This window comes from Xiphophorus maculatus, chromosome 18 (genome assembly GCF_002775205.1).
Source record: "Xiphophorus maculatus strain JP 163 A chromosome 18, X_maculatus-5.0-male, whole genome shotgun sequence".
NCBI lineage: Eukaryota > Metazoa > Chordata > Actinopteri > Cyprinodontiformes > Poeciliidae > Xiphophorus > Xiphophorus maculatus.
In genome coordinates this window covers 8,311,064-8,328,735 of record NC_036460.1, presented here as the reverse complement: position 1 = coordinate 8,328,735, position 17,672 = coordinate 8,311,064, and the positions used below count along the sequence as shown (strand labels likewise).

At 39.0% G+C, this 17,672-nt stretch overlaps 1 protein-coding gene across 1 annotated transcript; it reads right to left on the bottom strand.

The window, feature by feature from the left end:
* Window positions 1-450: 450 nt before the first annotated feature.
* LOC102233992 (tripartite motif-containing protein 3-like) lies at window positions 451-17,255 on the bottom strand. Its single transcript, XM_005796812.3, has 13 exons — window positions 17,105-17,255; window positions 9,051-9,231; window positions 7,897-8,137; window positions 7,638-7,789; window positions 7,348-7,528; window positions 6,167-6,896; window positions 5,920-6,023; window positions 4,975-5,142; window positions 4,709-4,877; window positions 3,455-3,514; window positions 3,156-3,226; window positions 2,503-2,643; window positions 451-2,415 (listed from the first exon to the last, which is right to left on the bottom strand). The coding sequence occupies exons 2-13, from the start codon at window positions 9,194-9,196 to the stop codon at window positions 2,263-2,265; spliced, it is 2,316 nt and encodes a 771-aa protein (XP_005796869.1). The 5' UTR covers window positions 9,197-9,231; window positions 17,105-17,255; the 3' UTR covers window positions 451-2,262.
* Window positions 17,256-17,672: the final 417 nt, after the last annotated feature.

The window sequence follows — 17,672 nt, the reverse complement described above, 5'->3', positions numbered from 1 at the left end:
ATTGCTGATTTGATAGTTGTCCAGCTATTGACACCCTTTCACAAGGAGGGTAAAGCTACAAACGGTAATTACCTAAGAAGCTGACTTTTCTTAGTGTTGCAGCTAAGCATAGATATAGTAAGTTTAGTGGAAGATAGAACTGGTACAAAAAAAGGGGGGGGACTCATAATTTGGGGAGGAGATTGCAATATAATCAAAATACTGTTGATGGATATTGTCAAGGAGATGAGAAACACCCCAGGAGTGTCACAATGCTCATAATATCTATATCACTATTCATGCAAAAGGAGCCTCACCAAGAAATGTTTATATTTTATAGTACACAAACATTACAAATTATAAAAAAAATATGTATCTTTTGCTATTTGGATTTATTGCACCTTTAAACTCTCTTCACTACAGTAAAGAATAAGTTTATTGTACTAAAGGCAAAACAAACAGTCACATTCATTACCATTGTTCAGTAAACCATGTGCTTTTATTACCAGTGCATATTCATAGAGAAAACAAAAATATGGGAAAGGTGAAAAACCTGAAACACATTTCAAAAAATAAAAGTTAAAAAGGCGAGCATTTGACTCTTAAAAGACGTCACTGCTTCTGTTTGGCAAGTTTAAACAACAGGTTGAGATAATTACAAAAAAGGAAACAAAAAACCATTAGATTAAACCAGTGATATTTGAGCTCAGAAAGCACCACAGAGTGAAAGACTAAAGTCAGTGCTTGGATGATAAATAGCGCTGTGGATAACTGAGTGGAACCAGGAGCCTGTCTTGACTACATCATCCTTCTCTGCCGCAGTACATCTGGCATTACAACAAATGAACAGCAGGGGCAGCACTAGCAGCAACACCCTCTGACACAACTCTTGGCTTTTGAATTTTAGTTTGGCATCATGACGGAAGGAACTTGAGCAGAAAAGACAGATAGCTTATAAAATCGTCATTCTGAGTGAAGTCTTAAGCGTTGATGTGTTCACTAGCCAATCCATCTAATAAACAGCAATACACAAATCATATTTTATAAAACCACAAATATGTAAACATCTTAAAACAGAATTCAGATCCCATTTTCCAAATTTAAGTCATTTTAGCTTAACAAATTGACATTTTTGTGCATAAAACATTAAATATTTCTAATATTGTCTCTAACACTTTTGTATAAACTTTGAGGGCTCTCCTGAGTTTGGTGCAGTGTTATTGTCAGACAGCAGCGCTCAATAAAAAGGTATTAACTAGCTTATTAAAGGCCATAATTTAAATTCAAATGCTGGATGTGGATTTATTTCAAAGCAAATTTGCCATGGAAATAAGCAGCACATCTGCACAAATTCTGGACTTGTGAATTCTGCTTTAAGTGGGAAATCTCCATTAAACATTTAAGAAAAAAAAAAGCAAAGAAAAAATTAGAAAAATAATCTGTAAAGACAGAGCTAATAGAAAATAAAATAAATTAGCATTTTACATCAGTTTTCCCTTTAAAACAGCTATGAATGAACACAAAAAAGATAATTGTGCTGCTTAAATAAGCATTTATATGACACTCATCTCTAATGCATGTGCTGGGGATGCGGTTCAAAAGCTCCTTCAACAGCTGCCACACGTGTAAAAAGTCCGAGAATCCTTCATTGTTTACTGCGCTCTGAAAAGGCAAAAAGACTGCGCATTTCAAAATCAAACAGCACTTACATACAGAGTGATTTAATATACACAATGTACATTCATGTACAGTATATACAGTACATACAGCAAAACCAATGCACAGATGATGGTACTCATGATAATGGTGGTAAATGAGAAATGTTTACATTTCATTCCATTGCTAAAGAAGCAGAGCATTGTTCACTTCACTGTAAGCATTTTAAGGTAAAAACAGCTAATGTGCACTATCCCATTGCCTAGAAACTGAGGAGGGAAAAAAAGAAAGAAATTTCATGCATCAGGAAAGGTTTGAGCTGATTAAATATTTCAGCCTATATCTTAAAGTGTTACCGACAGCCTGGTTGAATAATATCACACAACAATGCACATCCATAGATTTGTGTGACCATTTGTCCCGAGGATGCTACATTACTGAGCTTGAATTAAAAGGAGAATCAACCCTCAATACACATCGTAAAAGGTGAAACAACTTGACGGTTATATCTGAGAAATATGCTGATGTGCACATCAAAAGGCTGTACTGGAAATATCATTGCACCCTGTGGATTACATTTGTTGTGTTGTCAGTGCTCCCAGTTGAGGAAATGGCCGTCTCGGGTCTCTACTGCAGGTAGCGGTAGACTTTAAAGCAGTGGTTCCCGGAGTCCGCCACCGCCACATGGCCGTCAGATGTTAGGGCCAAGCCCTGAGGGCCGTACAGCGGGTCAGCTGACGTGTTGATGTAAGAGAGGAAAGACCCTGAGCTGTCAAACACCTACAGCAAAGAGACCGCCCTTAAAACAAATATTCAACTGACATCATTTCCCCTTTTTGATTTTACAGTTTGTATTCTGAAGCAAACCTGGATGCGACTGTTGCCCCAGTCTGCAACAATGATGTTTCCATTGGCATCAACAGCCACGCCTGTTGGAGCGTTGAACTGGCCGTTCCCCTCACCGTGGGAGCCAAATTTGAACAGGAACTCCCCATCAGCATTGTACACCTGTCAGCAGGATTAAATGTGGAGAAGAAAAAGAAAAGAGAATCTGTGTTTTGTTTTTTTATCAAAGGAAATATGCATACATAAGGAAGAATACAGAAACATACCAACATAATTTAAAAGAGCCCAACCATTCAGGTTAGATAACTGCTGGACTAATGTTTTTATAAAGTACAACTTAAATACTAAAACAAGAAAACCCTCCACCCCGTTCATAATTTCTGAACTATCCTTAAAAGCTGTTTCCATTCTGGAAAAATAACCTATTTAAATTAGTTTTTTTTTCATTTCTGATAAGAAGAGTGATCAAACAGGCAGCAAGAATTGTGTAAGAGAAGCTCCACGAAAAAAAAAAAAAAATCTGAAATATGCACCCGTCATGTTATTTACTCAGTCCAACATGGAAATAGAACTGTTTTCATGCTGTTGATGCATGTTCACAGATCCAACATCAGCTTTAAGTTTTAGGTGAGGTTTTGTGTGACATGTACTGTTCTGACATAAGAGTGCCTTACCTTGACTGAGTGGTTGTGAAAGTCTGTTACCACAATCTCATTTTTGTTGTTAACAGCCACAAAGTGAGGACCTGAAAACAGTACAGCAGACAAAAAGGGGAAAGAATAACTATGAGTCACCAGACAAACAACACACAAGAGGAAGTTCCACAAACTTTGAAAAACACAAAGAAGAGAGTCATCTCAGAGACAGCGGATGGTGTGAAATAGAAAAAGATGTGACGTGACAGAGCTGATGAATGAACATTTAAAAGTTTGAGTTTCTTGCAGTTCAGACTAATGTGGAATTCATTACTTACTGAAAAGAGGGCCAGATTTACTAAGCTTTGATTCCAGTGCAATGTTTGCACCACTTTTCTCTAAAAGAAAAAAAGAAGTGAGAAAAGAAATTTAAAGAACATGTGAGTGTAATCTTGAAATGCCCGATAGTTATCTTTCCAGCATCTCAGCAAGTCACAAACGCAGCATACTGCTTCATGCTTTAGTATCTTTAAAATGTATGCCTCTTACTGGATCGGTTATGAGTTAGGAAAACAGAAAGCATAGGACTTACTAAATTATTTATACAACTTGAACTTTTCTACAGTGTTGTGTTGCAACCACAAACATCAATATAGTTGTTTGGGATTTTATGTGATAGGTCAACACAAAGCAGTGGATTTTACAATGTAGAAAGAAATAAAATGTACAGTTTTCAAAAATAGTTTTAAACTCCTTTCCCAGTCATTAACTGCATGTCTTTAACAGTACATCTCAACTAGAAACCAACTTTTTTGCCAATTTTTCTATGCAAAATAGTTCAACATTCATAAGATTGCATGAAAATCAACCTGTGAACATCAGTTTTCAAGTCTTGCCATAGATTGGCTCAATAAGAATAAATCCATTCTTATTCTGTTTGGTTAGTGTTGTTGTCGTGTAGGGAGGAAAACATTTGTCCCAGGTCTCAAACCTTTTCCAGAATTTTTCATATTTTCTTCCAGAAGTGCTCCATTGATCATAATCCACAGACCACAGAATGATGCCGCCAACAGATCCTCACACCCAAGCTGTGGCTCTTTACAGCTCCTCAGAAGTCACCATAGGCCTCCGGGATGCTTCTCTGATTGATTTCTTAATAACTTCTCCATAAACTATATAGGGGGATTATGGATTTTACTATTTAGTTGAGTTTTGAACTTGATTTTACTTAGGGTATAAACAGCCATGAATAATTTTTTTTCTTCCACTCCACAATTCTCAGCTACTTTGTGTTTGTCTATCACATAAAATCCCAATAAAAAGTAGCAGTTGGAAGCCATGTTCAGGCAAAATTTGAAAACTTCCAAGATGTATAAGCAGATTGTGGATATTTAGTTCAAAAATTAAACATGCAGAAATCTATTTAGACCCCAACCTTAAACGGCAGCATGCTGATCACTGAAGCACTTTTAATATGAAACTTTAGAGACATGAGTAAATCTGGCCCATATCATGCGGCTTCATTTTGAAGTGCATTTCCTTCTGCAGTAATTTTTAAACAGTCACACTTTGCATAGAACAGTAGAAAATACCTGCAAAGTGTCGCTCTGAGGTTCCTCTAGCTCCAAACTTTGTCACCAGCTTCCCATTTGATTGGAAGATGAAAACACAGCAGGCTTTGTTGTCAACAGCGATTATGTGTCCATTTTTATCCACAGCCACACCTTTGGGTCCCATCAATCTCCCAGCACCGATTTTACTCTGCGGATGGGTCAGTCAAAGAGATATTTTTATCACTTAGCTTGTATTATTCACTTAAGTGTATATTTAAAAAAAATGGCTGTCAAACACTGCTCACCTTAAACTTCCCGTCCGAGGAGAAAATGCTAATCCATCTGTTATCATAGTCGGCCACTATTATGTCTCCGTTCATGTCCACCGTTACTCCCGTGGGACGTTGTAACTGTCCCGGAGATCGACCTCGCACACCAAACCTCATCTTAAACTGGCCGTCGTTGGAGAACACCTACACAAATAAAAATACAACTCAGGGTTTCTGCAGGGACTGCAGGGGTAGGAGACAGAAGTGAGTCAGTGGCGAAGACGAACGTCGTCATGCCAACCGACAATAAATGTACTCAAGATCGACGCAAAACAGCAAGCTAGCTCGCTAGCTAGGTTAGCACCTAGCTTCTGTCTTCTCCGGTCACAAAATGCAAAATTTTTTCTGTTTTGTTGACAGAAAAGTCTCGCGAGAAAGAACAAAAACAACCAAAAACATAGAATATGCGAGAACCACTCCACAACAAAATTTGAGACTTATAATTAATATATGCAAGTAAGGCGAAATTTCTCGGACATTTTAAGGTCTTACTTTTAAATGCATGGATTTAAGACTTTAAGGATGTGGAGACACCCTGTAATTCAAAATTGCTGGAGGTAATAACCGGCGACGAATGCTGCCTTCCTATTACCTTGGATGTAGAAACACGGATAATGCTGTTCCCTGGTAACAGCATTATAGTTGGTTAGAATTTCAAAATGGCGTCACCCGTATAAATTGTTTGTAATAGTTCTTATAAACATCCTTTTAAGCTTTACTTTTCGTATAGACCACTTAAAAATGTTCAGTTTAGAGTTGCAAGCGCTACATATAACATTGATTTTAGATGCACTTTTACATCCACTTCTTAATAATGTTGATGTGAGCAGCGGCCACATTAAAACATGAAGTTCGCTTCACAAGTTGTAACTGGGGGTAAGAGCTCAGCGTAACTATGTCAGGATTATAGTAAACAATGACCTGTATGCACTGGTTGTTGCTGTCTGCCACCACGATGCGACCATTACTGGAGGCTGAAATGCCCTGAAGATTTGTGAACTCTCCTTTGTCCCGCCCTCTTGTCCCTGCCATGAGAACAAAACCTTGGGTTATTTATGCACCCTTCAAGCTGTACATTTCCATTCAGCTGCATGGTGCTCAGATTATACAAATCTGTTCATATGTGTAAACCATCATGCAACAATAGAGTTAACAGTTTTCCACCCACCAACTCTGTAGATCAGCTCGTCCTCTATTGGGTTCTCCTTTTTCTTGGTGGTGCTATACATGCTGGAAGGCCTGCGTACAGCCTTCTGACGGACATGGCCCCCTCCTCCGCTTGGGGACTTCACTCTTCTCTTCACATCCTCCGGAGACTGCAGGACATCTGACGGTTTGACGGCCCGGAGGCGGAACGGACTCCCCCTCACAGGCTGTTCATATAGCAGCAGAGAGAAGGTGAATTCTCCCTCGGATCGGAGGGAGTACCCGACCTCGTAGGTGCCATTTTTGTTGTCCACCACCTCAGCTTCAGTGCAAACTCCATCTGCAGAAACTATTTCTGCCTTCAGAACAGCATTCCCAGATTTCACCAGTTCTCCATCCTTGTCTTTGGTAGTGACCGTAATGGTGGTGTGCTGGCCGACGATTGCGTGTCGCAGGCCTTCGCCAGTGGCGACGCTTGTATGGCCCACGGCCCCCGTTGTGATGAGGACCCCCAGGTTCTGAATAGAACGTCTCAGTCCGTCCGTCTCTACCTGGCATTCTAGATGTAAATTTTCATGAGGATGCTCAGGGAAGCTGTGTCTCGCCAGAGCGCTGACCCGCTCGCCCATTTGCTTCTGAACCAGAAGGATCTCGGTGGCGCTGCCATGGCTAAGAGCATGTTCCGTGAAGCTACAGCTGCTTTCAATGTTCTCTTTGCCCTGAAGCAAAGAAGTCAGCTGGGTTTGAAGCACCTAAAGATGAATCAACATGGACAGATTTTGAGACGTAAGCCCATACAGTGCCCTGGATATGTTTTCAAACCACAAACTTCAATGGATTTCAATGGGATTTTATCTTTAAAAAAAAAACAGTGATTTCACAGTTACCTTGAAAAAAAAATTGAGCAAAACTTTCAGTGTGAATAAGTATGACAGACTCTTGGCAGCTGAATGAGACTTTTTAGACGTTTACTTATCTCTTTTTCATTCTACTTAGCAATTCTGTGCAACTATAAATTCCCCCCAAAATACCCCAAGGTTTGTGGTTCTAATGTGACAAAATCTGGAAAAAATAAATAAAGTGATATGAATACTTCTGAAAAATGCTGTAGTAAGGCACACATTGCTTGAGCTAATGTGCTTAAAATTACAGCATATCTGTCTTCTGCCCTGACGCAAATCACACTAATCATAGCTCTCTGACCTTCTGCTTGGTGCTGCAGATGTTTTCCACCTCTGTAATGAGAGCAGTCTTGCGTTGGTGCAATGCCTTCTCAAGCTCGTCAAAAGTATTACTAATATCAGTCACTGCCTCGTTTTTCCTCTCCGTTAGCTGCTTGGAGATGTCATTGACCAGCCCGATGGCAGCAGTCAGCTGAGGTAATCTTCCAGAAAAAAAGGTGAGCACAGGTTAAAAAGTTTCTGATGTAAAGTATTTCTAAATTCTGAAGTAAATCTTTAACTTGTGATTTATCAAATCCCTTAAAATCCTACCTGTTGCGCACAGTGTCCAACTGATTTTTAAGAACCGACTTATGCTGCTCCAGCACATCCCTCAGAGGAACGGTCACATGTTCCCTGTGTTCCCCCTCTGTGCACTCCAGACACATGGCTGTCTCACATGATTCACAGTAAAACTCCATTACCTACAGAGGGAGCAATAGAGCATGGGGACAAAATAGCAACAAGTTCCTCAAAGCCAATTTTACAAAAGTGGAAAAGTTCTGTTTTGTTCATTTTTATTGGGGTTTACCTTTCCTTCATGATTGGGGCAAGAAAGGGGTTGACAGGTCGAGGCTGCGTTGGCTGACTCCAGTACATTACACGCCTCGGCTCGACTGCATTCTGTGTCTCGCTGTAACACTTCCATTAGGTTTGTGATGAAGAAGTTGTTCTGAAGGGCCGCCACACCCTTCTCCGGCAAGATAGACGTCTGTCTGCATACTGGACAGGACAGTGTCAAAGACTGGGGAGGGATGTAGTTCTGTAGACATCTACAAGAAAAACAAAGACAGGAGGGACACTCAGACATGAATCATTGTTACTATTGTTTTTGCTAATCTCAGAAGCTAAGCAATAAGCCATAAACTAGTAATCTAGAGAACATAGTTTTATCTGTTAATCTTCAATAATTAAAGGGTTCCTAAAGTATTATATGACGAAACACCCAGACGTTTCTATACACAAATGTCCAGAGCTCTCAGCTCCTTAAGTCAATTTTAAAATGGTAAAACAAAACTGTTCACTGTGAACTACATGTTTTAAATAATCTGCAAAAGACAGACTGGAAGGAAAAGCATAAAGGAGGAGCGAAAGCATGGGAAAACAGAAGGGCATAAAAATAAGAAGATAGGGCAACAAGTAAGGTAAAGACACAGGAAAGAAACTAACAAAAGAAAAATTAAAATGTGGAAAGAAGGAAGGAAAGGCAGAGGAAGGAAAGATGGTTGGCAAAAGCAGGAGGCAAACAAAATAAAATGAGAAAAAGGGACAGAAAGATACAAAGGAATGAAGGAAAAGGGGAAGAACATTGGAAAGAAAATAAATAAGAAAAAAGGTAGGGGGGAAAATCAATGAAAGAGGGAAGAAAAGAAAGGATACAAAGAAGAAAATAAAAGAAGGAAATAAGGGAGAAAAGTAGGGGAAAGAAGCACAAAAGCAAGGTAAGGGTAACAAAGAAAGCAAACACACAAGAAAGTAACAAAGGAAAAAGTCAAACAAGGAAGGAAAAGAGGAAGAACATTGGAAAACAAAAAAATAAAAATAAAATCAGAGACAAAAGGAAGATAGAAGAAAGAAAGGGAGAAAAGGAACCCTGAATATAAAATGCTTTTGCTGTCATATTAATCAGTTTACCAGTCACTTCAACACAAAGGTAAAATCGTATCTGAATGACAGAGATCTTACTTCTCACAGAACGTATGCAGGCAGGGCAGAACCTTGGGGTTGTGATACCGGTCCAAACAGATGCTGCAGACCAGGAATTGCTTGTCTATCTGCCTGACCACGGGGCTGGTGCTGCCGGTCTCACGCTTAGCCATGATGAGTGACATTCAAAGGTGGAGGGGGCGAGGGAAGACCACTTAACCTGCATACACAAAGAGGAAGAAACAGAGGAAATGTTAAGAAAAACCTTGAAAAAAACCATCCATACAGGGTGAGGAGGGAGTGTTTGCTTCAACAAAGCGAGGAGGAAGTGACTCATGGTTATGCTGGGATTATAAATCCTCCCTTAAATACTGTAACAGCTGGCACTTTATGCTCCTCCTCTCTAAACAAACTTAGTCAGACATTTAAGACTTTCAGTCAAAGATCATTTGACTTGCAATGTGAAAAATTCCAAAAATTGAAAGCAGAAAAAAAGCATGTGATTTAAACCACAGAGCACAACAATGACCTCAAACTGGTCTGCACAAATATGTCATGTTATGTAAATCTGTTACAATGCATCTCATGTTTGATTCCTGGTAAGAATTTGCCATACGCTGCGCCAGTTTTATTATTTATATGAAGTTCAGATAAGAGGCTGTCACGCTGGGTCACTGCTCAGATGAAACCGTATCACTGGGCCAAGCACAGATTAACTCTGTATGTCTATGATGTGTAGTACATCTGTCACGTCGTACACAAGCATCACAAAGGATTAAATCCAATCTGAAAACATACTGCTGTATCGTGGACACCAGTGAGAACAGTTATGAAAGCATCAATCTATATTTCACATCTGAATCAGATTTCAGGTCACAGTTTGAGAGAAAAAGCAAAGAAAAAGGGGAATTAGTAACTACTTCCTCCCCCATCCTCCCTTTGTCTTTAATATTAGTAGGACACGTCTCACTTTATCAGACTAATAAAAGCAGCACAGTTTGGTAAATGTCCAACTACTTATTTTTACTCATAGAAATACTAAAAAATAAAAAAATGACAAAAGAACGACAAGCAGTTTTAGCTTTTTTAGTTCCAACACTATCAAATTTTTATTAAACTCACAAAATGTACATAAGAAACCATAAGAATTAAACTCATCTGTACAAAAACAAGTAATGTCAATATTAGAATGAACTATACATTATAAAATCATCATGGTTGACTTAATGCAACAACATTATAAATGAAAACTAGACCCAAATAATATTCTGTTGTTATTACTTGTATTACTAAAAATAAAACATGAAATTCCTCCATCTGACAGAAAATAAGTTAATGGCTAAGAATGTAAAAAAAAATAAGACATTGTAAGGATAAACCTCTTTATTAATATTCTTTACTAATCTCTTTTCCATCATCATCAACGTCATCATCATTATGTGCCAACTACTTTCCCTGAGGTTTACGAGCTTGGTCACTAGGATCGATATCAGATATGGACCTGAATGATAGTAAAGGTCCAGTTCAATTGGCTAAATGCGTTACTGAGAAGCAGAGTTTTAATGCATGGCAACTAAAATATAACAGGCTTCCAGATTTAAAGTCCAAGAAGTCATCTGTGATATTGCACACATTGCAAAAATGAAATGAGGTCAAATCTGCAGCGTTTAAGGAAATGAATAGAACAAGCCCATCCTGCTTACCGCTGTGCAATAGAATGAGTCTGGGTCCATGACCTCATTAGTTTCAATCTGATTTCTTGGTAAAATTTTAGTTGATGATTGTTTACTTGACATCCCTGAAAATCTCATTTGGCTCATATCCAAGCAGAAAGTTAAAGCTTGGTACACTTTTCCATCCTACTTTTGCTTTAAATGCATAAGATCTTTTTCTTTGAGAGTAAGAAAAAGGAAGTTTAAAAAAAAAAAATTCCAACCCAAATTCCTTCCAGTTCCTTCCCCTGACTCGTACCAGGCAGAGTTCAGGAACCACCTGTCTGCCTGCCGCGTTGACGGGGAGACGCTCTGTGAACTGCGCTGCCTGTCTCACTCCAGCAAGCGGGCCTCAAATGCAGCTGTTCCTCCCTGCAGCAAAGGCAAAAACAGCCTCCAACACAATGGCAGCAGCTCTGCTCACAGCTACGCTTCATACTTCATGTTTCATCATTGCCATTTTTTCCCTCAGTTATATAAATGCACTCAGAGTCAGAAGGCTTCATCTTGGCCACAGACATCTTGCGACTGGAGGATTTTCTCAGGCACACAGACTCGATTGTTTCTGCTTCCCAAGTGATTAGAAGCAGAGTCCCTTTCACTGTCCACACAACAAGACCTCGCCCAACCCCGTAAGACCCCCCTTTCCTCGTCTCCTCTAGAAGTCCCCCTCTCCCCGTGCTGTTTTCCCTGCAGCATGGACAGTGACATCAGGAGGAAGCTTGATGAGCCAAAGCCCTTCAGGCTCCTCCCCCCTCTCGACTCGCTGGCCGCACACCCTTTTGGACTGCGACCATCTCCCCCACCTTCGCTTCCCTTCCCTCACCGCTCCTCGGTTCTCCCAGCAGCCCTTCTTGGCTGGGTTCCTCCCACTCGCCTCACCACAGAAAGATCATCTTTCTTTAAAAACAGTCTCTGCCTGACAGCAGGCCTTAGATGGTTCCAGTGTACTAAAAGAAAAGCTAACTAAAAAATGTGAATAAATTAAAAATCAGTGCAAATGATTAAGTTTACAATCATTGTTCTAAGTGAGCTAGTTAATGACATTTCCAGATATATCAACAGTGGCACCAAAACAAAAAACTAGAGTCATAGTACTATCAACCTGGTTTTATAGACAACAAATGTGTATACAGACCTACTTTAATACTTCAAATGCAAATTCATGTGTGAACTCTATTAGCATGCACAGAAGGCAAATGTTTGCCAATTCAGCTGTTTGGATTCAAAGTATTGTTTGGCACTCTCTCCCTGTATTTACAGTTAAGTGGCTTAACGCCCTCCTGCGGGGTCAGGTCCTGACTGCCATCTGGATTAATGGGTCTAACACATTTAGATGACACCATTGAGTTCATTCAGCTTAAATCTAGGAAAAAGATAAACTCTTCATCTGCACAGAAAATGTTAAATGCACTATGGTTCTCCTTAGAACAGATAAGGTAAAGATACGCTCAAAAGCTGGATTCTAGGGTGGTTTTGTGTGTGAAATAAGTTGTTTGTGTACTTAACACTATTTTATTGAAACAGGTTTCTATCAGCTCTATGAAAATTATTCCATAATCACAGAAAGCAGAGAGGTCAACCTAATGTGGTTGGATCTGCTTTGTCAGGCTGGACATGCAATCTCCATCTTTGTAGTACATTAACTACTAAAACAAACCTTTCCCTAGAGATCATCACTTTGTACCATACACTATGTAACATGTCTGTCATTTTTAATGGTAAATAATTAATTTTTAATTCCATTTGTCTTATTTTGAGGTTACAACCATGTGATAGGAAAAATAAACTGCAATTGAGGTAATTCACAAAAATAAAGCAAAAACATTTAAATTACTTTAATTTAAAAATTACAAACAATTACCACTAACAACACTACATCTATTAAAGAAACCATGATGTTACCTATTGGATGCATGTTATTTTGATACATGGAATTAAGCAAAACATATAAAACTATCACAAATAAAACAGGGTTGTAAGTGTTTATTGTGTAGATTGTTATACACTTTTGTCATTTTTTGAAAGCATCAATAAGTACTGTCTTTAAGTTTCTAGAGAAGAAAAGCTGTGTTTGGAAGGCTCTGACAGTATGTAGTAGACATGAAACAACGTTTCAAACGTTAAAATAGAGAAATATACAATACAATCTATGTATTTTTATTTAAAACTGTTTCCTGACCAGCCCCTATTCTATTAATGGTGTTTTCACACTGTTACATTAACACGAAGGAATGGTGGCTCTCTTTTAGTTTTCACAACACAAGTAATTGTGTTCTTCTAGACCCGATACAAGTCAAATGAATTTGTGTGTAAGAAAACCATGGAATTACATTCAATGAGTAGTGTGCAATAATAAACAATAGGGATTAGCCTGCTAGATAGATAGTTAGCTACATATATGTAGAGCTAAAATGGTGCCCAGCTAGCCACATCGATACAAAGCCAATTTTTAGTTATGGGGCTGGCACTTTTGTGTTTTATGTTCAAAAGAAATTACTAACATTGGTGGACTCATATGTTTTTGTGCACCCCTAATAAATATTTTAACAATTTACTTATTAGGATATTTATCCTTGTTGTTGTGTAGCACAGCAGAACAGAAACCTGGGACAGTTTGTTTCAGCTGTTGGCTTTGTACTGGTCAAGCAAACTTTGCCAAAAGCCTCACTGACCTGAAATCAGAAGTGTTGGCCCTCTGTGATATGCTGTCAAGATGAGGGTTTAAAAATAGACTGCAGTTTATGTTTCAGCCACTTGCTCCCATGTCTTCATGCAGTAATTGTTCCTGCAGTCTGCTTACGGACGTCTGTTGACGGATAGTTTCTAGGTATAAAGAAGGCTGCAGTGCATTACACAGCTAGTCAGGCAGATTAAAGTGGGAAAGGCAGCTCAGGAAGTGCTCTCTATTTACCTAAAGTCCCTTGTCAGCAGTAATGCTCTAACTATTTTGTTTAAGCTTTAAATCCCACTGTATTAAAGAGAAGTATTCACCAACAGGCAACCTCATTTAAATGCAGCTCTAGCATACTGACTTCATTGTTTCATTTGTGATATCGACAACAATCCAGTGAACAGGAACTGTTGGTGACGTTTGAAAGTTGCCCACCATTTTTTTTTCCTTCTTCCTTTTATTAAAAAGAGACGGCTGAGAGGGCATCAGGGGCGCTAAAGCTCCATGATGACTCATCAGTCATTATTCACATAACACACAGTAACTTGGACAAAAACTAAGTAGCCCTGCTGCTTCCGCTTCACTGCACCAGTTGAAGGAATCTGTCTGAATACATCAGTCTCTGTCAGAAAGGCCACAAACAAGAACGTCAGTATGAATGTTAGTTTTTCATTAAATGGCAGAAAACAACCTGTGGTGTGACAGGTCAAGGTCTCAAGACTATGCAAAACTATAGACTTCTCTTTGTCAAATTATTTTCAAAGAGATCAATTTGAAAAAACTGAGCACAGAGTTTTTATTCACTAACTGCAAGGACATTGAATGCATTATATATTACTGCCAATGCTGCCAATTTATTCTACGTATTCACTTTAAATTTTACATTCTAAGTAATCTTCCCTGTAAGGTTGATAAACTGTAACAGCCTCTGAGTAGAGATATGACAAAGTGACAGCTTCACATTGGCAAATATCACTCCATGCTCCCCCCTATAAACAGTGGCAGAAGATAATGCGGCATGTTGGCCATGCGTCTGCAGGCACAACATGCACCGCAGACTCTAGAAAAGGTCAATCAATGCATCAGCAGTGCCTGCAACATTCACACACCTGTAGAAACAACAGAACTATTGTGGATCATCTGATTGTGAGCCACATTTCAGTGTTTATAATATATTATCTTGTCCTGTGGAAATAAAATGACAATTGCTAGCCAAAACATTCAATTACAGAGGGTCAGTGTGTAAAGTAGAAGAAAATATAATTTAAACTTTTGGATAAATTACTTCAATGGCTGAATGATAAGAGAAATTAAAGATTTATTTGAAAATATGTTTGCTTGGTGGTGTGGCAAAGCTCAAATTTATTGATCCAAAGTGAGAGGTATATTTTACATAGCCTTTGATTAACTTAAGATATAACATGTATTTGTTTTGTTTAATTTAACATAATCACAAATGTCAATTATCTTCATCAATAAATATGTTTCTTTTTATTGATTTCATAACCCTCAATTATTCTTGATACTTGTCTTTATGGCTAACTCTGGCATATTTTGTAATGAGCGTTGTCATTTTTGAAATAACTAAACAACTCATGCTGCCACAAATTACAGAAGAATTATAAAACAAGTGCATGTTAAAATGATTTAGACAGGTGAAACAGCTTTTCATCAGGATAAAAACATTAAATCCTGACTTAATTTCCTTTAAATGTTAACTAATCCAGGTGATGTGATCAAAAGTCATTGTACAGACACATTTATGTATCGTCTCCTTTGTTGTTACCCACTCATTTTATTTAAATCAAGATGGCGACTTGGCTCTTGCAAGGAAAACCAGTATGTATGTATGCATGTATGGATGGACAGATTGAGTCCAGTTAAACTGCAAGGAAGTTCAATCAAGGATTTATGAGTTATATAAGAGACAATGAGCATCTTAAAGGTCCAAACTTGTGTCTCAAAGCTATTAAAATCCTCAACTATGGTTCAAAAGTAATTTAATTACATTCCAGAGAAAGTGCTGGAGTGACCAGTGTTTTCTCTGATCACAGAGCATAATGTGACACAATGGTGCCCCTCCCCCACCTGTTGCTACCCACCATCACTGAACTGCCTGAAAGAAGGCTTTTCCTCACTTACAAGAAAGACTAATTGACTTATTTAGAACAATGATTAACTTTCAAAAAATGACAAATCTCAGTTATGTTGTAAAACATAAAAACAGCACCACTCATATTGCTGCGATCATTGTACAGACACATTTATGTATCGTCTCCTATGTTGTTACACACAGCACTCATATTACTGCTGCATTGCTTTAAAACTACATTGGTTAATGTCTCTGACTGCAGCTGTACTGGTACACACAATCTACCTGTAATCAACCAGCTAATATTGACCTGTGTTTGTCTGCGTGTCACTGCAAAGAGCAAAAGGTGATAATAATCTGAAATTCTACATTTTTGCTAACGTATATATAATCACAAAAACAACAACAAAAAAACAAGTTTTAGAGATATTATTATTAAATTATTTTCTGACTGAAACTACTAATTTTTGTTTTTGTTTTTTGGATTTCCTCATTAGATACTCTTGCCCTGAACACTGCATTTATGGTTTGCTTCTTGGTTAGTGTTATAAGAGGGAGCACTGAATTTAAAAACCAGAGTCCATGATTGTTCTTTTTTTATTGCCACATGATCAAATCTGGGTTCAAATGTCATCCTGTATCTGGCCCAACTAGACATACAATTTTTAATCCATTTCAGAAGATGCACTGCTATCACTTTCCTTTGTTCAAATACAAACAAGAAGGCAGTCTAAAGATCGTTATATTGAGTATGAAAACTAAGAGAAATCTGAATCCCTGACACAGCCATGGAACAACTGCTAAGTATCTGACCTCTGGCGCAGCATCCAGGACCATCTGGCAACCTCTCAGTGACCCAGTGAAAACAGCCAGAGAGGAAGGGGGAAAAAATAAATAAATCACCTCAACACCTCTATAACCTACTCTCATTAAAGTAACCTTTTAACATAATTAAAGAAGCAACGACATCAACGGATAAAAAGACCCATCAGCTCACTGTTTAGGCCAGAGGTGCAAGACTGATGCATCCCTCTCAGAGCTGTTGCTGCAGTGCAATCGCACAAGTAGTCATGGGCTGACATATTTATACGAGCCTCTGAGAGCTCCCCAGCTGCAAAACTCTATACAAATTCAGATCAGACATGCAATCAAAGATCCCCCTAATCCTCGAAACAAAAGAGCATGTAAGGCTGATTGCAGAGCCCAGCCCTCAGACTGCAGCAGAGATGCCCACCTGCCACAGAGCCCAGCCGGCAGCCAGCTCAGAGCCAAAATGGAGAACTGAGTGGGCTGCTGGAGGAAGCAGCAAAGAATTAGAGCACAGCAGAATATTTTTTTTTTATGCATACACAGCTGAAATAAAAACCTTCAACGAATTCCCGCTGTTAGATAACGAAGAGAACATATACTATAACAAAGAACGCCACATTATCACAAATAAAGCGCCCCTCTGTGATTTATTAGTGCACAGCAGCTGCTTGAGATGGGCCAATCAATTATTCATCTGCTTCCTCCCTCCCTGGTCATTGCATTATGGAGGACTCCAAACAAGATGAGAAAGCAGAAACGCCATCCCGCAAAAACAAATGTCAAGCCCAGATTGGATTGTACTCACATACACTCCCAAGCAGGAGGAACCGGAGGGTCAGCACTGCAGGCGGTGGGGAAAGATTTCCATTGTCAAGTCTCCTCAATTCTCAACAGAACCCACAGACAGGGCGACATAAAGGAAAGGGCAGGGTCTGTCTGGAAGAAGACTGGGACAGTAAGGAAGAGGACGCGGGAAAGGAGGAGAGAATGGGCGTGGATTACAGGCAGCATTGGTCAAATCTCCAGTGGGAGGAGTTGAAGAAGCCAATAGAAGAATGAGGGGGCACGGAATATGGAAATGAGCTGACATCTCAGGATCTGACTAAAAGGAAGAAGCCTGTCTGGTGCAAAGGGGCTTGGCTTTTTTAGCAACCACCCATTAGCCTTAAAAGGACAAAGGATGCAGTTTGTTGCAATGAAAATTCAGATCGCTGGTATGCAAAGTATTGTTAGACTGTGAATACAAAATGAATGTAGATCTAGTTAAAACAGTTCTGTACTAACTGGTCTGATTTACCTACTTTAGAGTTTCATTTTACTCTGTTCTCCATAGAGCATTTTTTTTTAACTATAAAAGGGTCCAATATTCAGAG